At 47.4% G+C, this 7,086-nt stretch overlaps 2 protein-coding genes across 2 annotated transcripts, besides 14 other annotated features; both read right to left on the bottom strand.

Annotated features, from left to right (window-relative positions):
* Tc00.1047053511441.20 (calpain-like cysteine peptidase, putative) lies at positions 1-484 on the bottom strand (the record flags this gene model as incomplete). Its single annotated transcript, XM_799897.1, has 1 exon — positions 1-484. A coding segment is annotated over one exon (484 nt), but the record flags the coding sequence as incomplete, so codon positions are not given.
* Positions 1-1,059: a sequence feature (heterozygous, non-Esmeraldo-like haplotype).
* Positions 856-895: a sequence feature (T-rich).
* Positions 1,060-1,763: a sequence feature (haploid, non-Esmeraldo-like haplotype).
* Positions 1,158-1,218: a sequence feature (A-rich).
* Positions 1,572-1,593: a microsatellite.
* Positions 1,764-3,362: a sequence feature (areas merged during assembly that could not be assigned to a particular haplotype. This can correspond to areas where the two haplotypes were merged or to regions with more than two copies in the genome that were merged during assembly.).
* Positions 1,991-2,024: a microsatellite.
* Positions 2,286-2,328: a sequence feature (T-rich).
* Positions 2,819-2,842: a sequence feature (AT_rich).
* Positions 2,924-2,946: a sequence feature (AT_rich).
* Positions 3,086-3,176: a microsatellite.
* Tc00.1047053511441.10 (calpain cysteine peptidase, putative) lies at positions 3,259-7,086 on the bottom strand (the record flags this gene model as incomplete). The annotated part of the gene is made up of 1 exon (XM_799896.1): positions 3,259-7,086. A coding segment is annotated over one exon (3,828 nt), but the record flags the coding sequence as incomplete, so codon positions are not given.
* Positions 3,363-3,795: a sequence feature (areas merged during assembly that could not be assigned to a particular haplotype. This can correspond to areas where the two haplotypes were merged or to regions with more than two copies in the genome that were merged during assembly.).
* Positions 3,796-6,625: a sequence feature (areas merged during assembly that could not be assigned to a particular haplotype. This can correspond to areas where the two haplotypes were merged or to regions with more than two copies in the genome that were merged during assembly.).
* Positions 6,626-7,086: a sequence feature (areas merged during assembly that could not be assigned to a particular haplotype. This can correspond to areas where the two haplotypes were merged or to regions with more than two copies in the genome that were merged during assembly.).

Raw genomic sequence — 7,086 nt, 5'->3', positions numbered from 1 at the left:
CGTGGTACGTCTCCTGCAGTGTGCAGCCCTCAAGATTCTCGTAGCCGGTATAAAACTTTGCATAGGCCTTTTCAAGGAGCAGGGGCCACCAGTGCCCCGTGGGCGAGCGAATGTAAAGCTCCCCGTCCTCCTCCAGTGGGATTTGGTCGTCAATCTCCACCTTCACCCACTCCCTGCCACGGAAAAACTGGAATGTGTAACGCCCGTCACGTCGAACGTGCTTGGAGACGAAGCAGTTCTGGATTACGCTGGGGAAACGCACCAGAGTGGACAGGGCTGTGAGCATGAAGCATTCGTAGTGATTGCCCTGTCCGAACTGCTCACGGGAAAATTCCGCTGGAAGGAGAGGCTGGCTGATGCCGTCTGGGTACAGTTCGGCAATGCGAACCCACCGGTCGGAGATATGCTTGTTTTTTTCCATGAAGACGGTGTCATGGAACACCTTGTCGCTGTCGGGGATCTCTTCAATGGTGTGATGACTCATTTGGGAATTCATCAGTAGTGAAGTCTGTTGTAAACGTTGAAAGAACGAAGTCTCCTATTTTCCTTTTTTGTTATGTTGTTTGTTCTGTTTTTAATATATTTCGTTCTTTTATCCCTGAATGTATATAATTTCTGCTGCTTCAATGTTCACTGTATTTTTTCAGTTGGATGTGGGAAGTGCGATTCCACTTTTCGTGTTTTTGCACTTAATACTTTTTCGTGTCACGTGTGAAGCCTGTAGTTCGCAACACAATTTTCTCGATATATATATATATACACTTATATATGTTTTTCTTCTCCTGTGTGTTCCGGTGTGAATCGTTACTTCTCCCTCTGGTGGGACGGCGGTGGAGTATATTCTGCAAATTGTTGAAAAGAAATAATTGAAAAGAAGGAAAAAAAAAAAAAAAAACACGGTTGTATGTAATAGAGGAAAAACCGTCACAATTCTTTGTTAATTGTGTGTGATTGGGTGGATTAGTAGGAATAAAAAAAAAAAGGAAAAGGAGATCTCAGAGTACTGCGGCAGTGCCATGGCGGGAGAGAAGCGTGAGAAGGGCATGTCAATAACTATGAATTCATACCGCCGTTATTTTCCCCCCAGTTTTCATCACGTTTGGTATATATATTTATATCGGTATATTTACATTTCTTCTCTGCTCAAGTAAGTATCGTTTTTTTTTTTTCCTCTCTTTCTTTTATTTATATATTTTTATTTTTATTTGTTCTTCTTCTGCTTGCACTGCTGTTGCTTACTGTTCTCGCGCTGCGAGTGTTTGCGGGCCTGCCATTTCGCTACGAAACCCCAACGTTTGAGAAGTACCCGCCGTTTTTTATTCCTCCCTGTGCCCGTCTTCGCCCCTCCCCGCTGCCACAGCCACCGCACTCAATGCACGGAGGTGTTTGGTGTCCGCAAGACGCACACGCGCGACGCTGTCCCCGATGCGCAGCTTGGAGGGGCATAATTCCACTCCTGCGGTGGACGCCCCGCATCGACGCACGCAGCTTCCCTTGTTTTCAGCCACACGCAAACACACACCAGACACATACGCGGTGGCTGCAGCAATTACGGGCCCAAGGACACAAAGATATATATATATATATATATATGGAAATCAAATAGGAAACCATAAAACGAATGCGCCAAAAACAATTACACGCGGAAAAAAAAAAAAGAAAGCTCTTGAGGCACCACAATCACTCACTCGGTTAATTCTTTTGCTCTGTCCTCTTCTCTTGTTTCGCACTTCAAGACGGTGTTTGTTTGTGTGTGTCCAGGTGTGCAAAAGTGATTGCATGCGTCGCATGGTAATCCCATCAATATGAATCCTCCTGCAGGCAAACTCCCCATGAATGCCTGACATGAGTGCATGCGTCCACAGTTACGCACCCCCCTCATTACACGCATATGATGCAAGCACGTGTATGTGCTGGGCAAGACTGAGGGAGCCGCTTGGTACCAAGTCGAAACGATACAAAACAAAACAACAACACGACACACACACACAATAATAATAATAACAATAATAATAGCAATAATACACACAAAATTTAGTTTCTTCATTTAAATGACCCCCCCCCGTAGAATTCATCTCCTCCTCCCTCTCACAAACTCTCACCAATACATAAGCGTACTCCTGCTCGCACCGGCGCACATCTATTGCAAGCCAACCGCGGGAAATTCAAAAAAAAAAACTATACGGAAGTTTATAAAAAGCTAAACATAAAGCTCGCGTGCTGCAAAGGTAGCAGACAACCATCATGATGGCATGTCATGACAAGATAATGAAAGTAAAGGCGAAAAAAACAAAAACAACAACGAAAAAATACACAAACAGAGATAAAGGGAGCGTGAAGCAAAAATAGTAAACAAACAAAGAATATGAAAAAGCCAAGAATATTAGTAACGGTCATGGTAATAATATTGATAAGAAAAACAGTCACAGGGTCTGGAGAGGGTCAAAGGCAAGTCAACAGATCACGCACCACTCTCTCATTCTTTCTCTCTCTCTCTCAGTCACTCCAAAACAACAACAACAAAAAAGTAGAGAGATAGTTTTTTATTAAAGTAATTTTTCAAAATACTTATTTAGCAATATTTCTACATTCTTCAACCCTCTTCCATCCTGATGGCAGCACCCCTCCCTTTACTCTCCTCTCCCTGTTTACATCTGCAATGATCCCTCTCGCTTCCCCTCCCCTTTCATTACCCCCATATAAATGGCTCGTTTCCTCACGGGCCGTACCGTAAGCGGTTATCTCAGGCGAGTAACGTATATATATATACATACATGTCGTGAAAGTTTCGGTAAAAGTGAGTAGTACAGTTACAAACAATAAAAAAAAAAATAAATAAATAGTGTTTGCATTTTTCTTTATACATTTCTCAGTATGCCCCAATTGTTTCCCCTTTTCCTGCTTTGCTTTTAAACGGAGAAACAAAATAAATAATAATAAAAATTTCCTCCACCTTTCTTACACTTCATGCCCGTAAAAACACGTATATTTGAGCGCAGAGACCCATGTGATGTCTTCATTTTACGGCAGAAACCAAATTAGTCAGTGAGGAATTAAGAACAAGAGCACAAAGCCGTATTTTAGCTATATATATATACATATACATACATAAATAGATATCGATAGAAAGATACCTGCACGTAAACAAGTATATATATATATATATATATATATATTACCTTCTTGTTCATGTATGTTTTATTGTATTTCTCTGCTTAAATGGTCCCCCCTCTGTTCGTTTTTTTTTTTAATGCGCCTTCACCTGTGGTATTTTGGCTTGCCATTCCGTGGGGGGTTAGGCAGTTTCATTCCCTGTGTCTCAACAGGCCGATTTCCCGTTCCCGTTGCGACGTCGCCTGCCCCGATGACCTTTCCCTTCACGTTCCCCCGTGCTGCGCCTTTAGAGGATTGGGGAAGCGACAAGAATGGCAATATTTGTGGTGTGCCGTTCGTTGGACGTGGCAGAATCCTCGTGGCGATCTGCTTTGGCGTGTAGATATACAATGAACAGGGGCAATTTCCAGTCACAGGTTTATTGGGGCATGCCAGCAAAACAGAATAACGTCCTGCGGAGGGCAACTGCAACGCAAGCGAATGTTCCCGTGCACTCGTCGCATCGCCTGTTGATGCCAAACGTGTCATGTACTCGTCGTACAACATCATCATAACATCATCTTCGGCGAGAACATCACCCTTTTTTATAGACGCCGGATCGGTAATTTTATTCTGACGAAGCAACAAGTGAGCGTCACAGGCCCCGTTCACCACAAACTCAATTCGTTTACCTTCACGACTTCCTGGGGTAAGGATCACGTCTACATCACAAAAACCGTGTGTTACACTGAGCGGCGTCAATGGCATGAAGTTAACACTGGAATCTCCAGGATAAATAGAGACGCTAAACTTGCCCAAACAACCGCGCTTCATGGTGTACGGGATTAGAATACACGTAGAAGTTGGTGGAATCTCCATCCGTGAGCATACTTCCCTCGTATCCAACATGATGCCCTTCTGAATGAAATTGTGAGTTGAATTCGTAATAATTCCACTCAGTACTGACACAGAACCATCATGCTGCAGTAGCGCCAAGCCTGTCTGATGATAATGGCCAACACTGTCAGCATCATAAAAAACTGGTGCTTGGTGACGTAATTCAGCCAGAATTCTCACTGGACGAGAGGATTTGTTCTCCACCAAATAAATCGGATTGTTTCGGAACGTCGTAAACTTCGGATTGCCTCCACAAGAAGTTTTATCCCACTCACCGATAGCAGTGAGACGATCACCGCAGTTAATGTGGCATCGCTGCATGCTTGAGAAATTATTTAGAAACACAGACTGTGGCAGGTACAAAAACTCCTCTTCTGAGGGGTTATAACGGCAGGCATTCATTAACTCAGTTGTCCAGCCTCCGTCGTTCCGGTTGAGAGGTCCGCTATAAAACGGCTCATCAAAGTAGCAGTTGTGCAGCTTTATCACAATGTCTGCGGGATCATTTGACTCCTTCACGGTTTCAATAACCGCAAAGAGGGCGTAACTGCACAGCGGATGGATGCCGTCCGGGACGTGTTTATTGGACATAGCTGTGATGATATCACCCTTGGCAAGATCAGAATGAATCTCACGCCAGAACTGTGCCGACCTAAAATCACCCATCTTTATGCCTTCTGCACGTTTGTCCTCAAACGGAATGTGTGTCACCGGGCGACCCGTCAAGTCCCGCAACGTCTCATGCGGTGTGCACTGATCAAGCCGGGAGTACCCACCAACAAACTTCGCGTAGGCCTTCTCCAGCAATAGCGGATACCATGACCGTTTCGGGACTCGTGTAAACTTCGGTTCCATGTTTGCGTCCACTGGAACACGGTCGTCAATTTCGACGCGCACCGGGTTGCTGTTAGGATCATAAAAAATAAACGAATATGGGCCGTTCACAGGATGCTCTTTTGAATCGAAAAGACGGTCAATAAGTGGAGGATGCCTACTCATGGCGGCAATGAATGGAGCCAAATATCCCAGTTCAAGTGGTGCAGAAGAAACTTGTGATGGGAGCGTTTTCTCCGGCACCACCGGATCACGGATACCCTCTGGGTAAAGCTCACAGATACGTGGCCACTCCTCCGCCATATGCTTATTCGATTCATGGAATTCCTCGTCTTGCCAGCCTCTCTGTTGAACCGCCAACTCATGAACGCGAGACCTGATCTTTTCTTCAATACCACGTATAGCTTTCTTGTCCCTCGGCGTTACCTTCAACAACCTCCTGTAATTTGTCTCCAATTCGTGCAAAATGGGATCTTCATTTAAAGGTAGTCTTTCTATCGGTATACCCTCCGGCTCCAGTTCAAGAAAAGCTCTTTCCTTCGCACGTAGAAGCTTAGCAATTTCGTCCGCACGATCGTTTAGCTTCTTTTCCAACTCAGAAATTTTTATTGCATTCCTCTCCGGGTCCTTCTTCAATTTCCTTCGCTGTAGCTCCATCTCATGAAATACAGGATCGTCCAGTGGAAGATCACCCTGCGGCACACCCTGCGGCTCCGGATGAAGATATTCTCTGTCACTACGAAGCAACTGCTGCGCCAACTCATGCACACGGTTATTCATAGCATACTGTTGATCCTTAATGGCTTCTGCATTCTGTCGACGAGCCCTCATCAATTCAACTAAAACCCTCTCCATATTGCAAAATTCCAGATCACCATTCAACTCCAACTCACTCAAGGAAATACCCTCAGGCTTTGAATCCAAAAAACTCAATAAATGTTCGCCAAAATTAACTGCTAAAAAGTCAACACGATCTGCAATCTTTTTCTCCAATTCAACTAACTCCGGACTATTTTCTGCAGAAGAAGTCTTAAGAAGCTCGCGTCGCCTGGCCTCAAGCAAACACAATTCATTATCATCATTCAACGATAAAGCATCAAGGGGAATACCCCTAACAACATCATCCAGAAAATCACGCTCCCTTGAACGAATATCAAAGGCCAAGTTGCGTGCACAAACATTCATGCTCTCCTCAAGCGCAGCGATCTCCTTCGCGTTCCTGTGCGGGTCCTTCTCGAGCAGTTGCCTGCGCTCCTGCTCCATCGCAACAAAGTCGCTGTCGTCGTCGAGCGGCAGCTCTCGCAGCGACACGCCCTCCGGCTTCTGGTCGAGGAACGCGCGGTCGGCAAGCTTCTTCTCGCGTGCCAGCTCTTGTGCGCGGGCATTCATGCTCTCCTCAAGATCCGCAACAATCTGCACGTTCTTGCGCGGGTCCTTCTCGAGCAGTTGCCTGCGCTCCTGCTCCATCGAAACAAAGTCGCTGTCGTCGTCGAGCGGCAGCTCTCGCAGCGACACGCCCTCCGGCTTCTGGTCGAGGAACGCGCGGTCAGCAAGCTTCTTCTCGCGTGCCAGCTCCTGTGCGCGGGCATTCATGCTCTCCTCAAGATCTGCAATCTTCTGCACGTTCCTGCGCGGGTCCTTCTCGAGCAGTTGCCTGCGCTCCTGCTCCATCGAAACAAAGTCGCTGTCGTCGTCGAGCGGCAGCTCTCGCAGCGGCACGCCCTCCGGCTTCTGGTCGAGGAACGCGCGGTCGGCAAGCTTCTTCTCGCGTGCCAGCTCCTGTGCGCGGGCATTCATGCTCTCCTCAAGCGCAGCGATCTCCTTCGCGTTCCTGCGCGGGTCCTTCTCGAGCAGTTGCCTGCGCTCCTGCTCCATCGCAACAAAGTCGCTGTCGTCGTCGAGCGGCAGCTCTCGCAGCGGCACGCCCTCCGGCTTCTGGTCGAGGAACGCGCGGTCAGCAAGCTTCTTCTCGCGTGCCAGCTCCTGTGCGCGGGCATTCATGCTCTCCTCAAGCGCAGCGATCTCCCTCGCGTTCCTGCGCGGGTCCTTCTCGAGCAGTTGCCTGCGCTCCTGCTCCATCGCAACAAAGTCGCTGTCGTCGTCGAGCGGCAGCTCTCGCAGCGGCACGCCCTCCGGCTTCTGGTCGAGGAACGCGCGGTCAGCAAGCTTCTTCTCGCGTGCCAGCTCCTGTGCGCGGGCATTCATGCTCTCCTCAAGCGCAGCGATCTCCTTCGCGTTCCTGCGCGGGTCCTTCTCGAGCAG

This window comes from Trypanosoma cruzi, genomic scaffold, assembly GCF_000209065.1.
Source record: "Trypanosoma cruzi strain CL Brener 1047053517123 genomic scaffold, whole genome shotgun sequence".
In the NCBI taxonomy this organism is placed as follows: domain Eukaryota; phylum Euglenozoa; class Kinetoplastea; order Trypanosomatida; family Trypanosomatidae; genus Trypanosoma; species Trypanosoma cruzi.
This window is presented reverse-complemented; position numbering and strand designations above follow the sequence as displayed.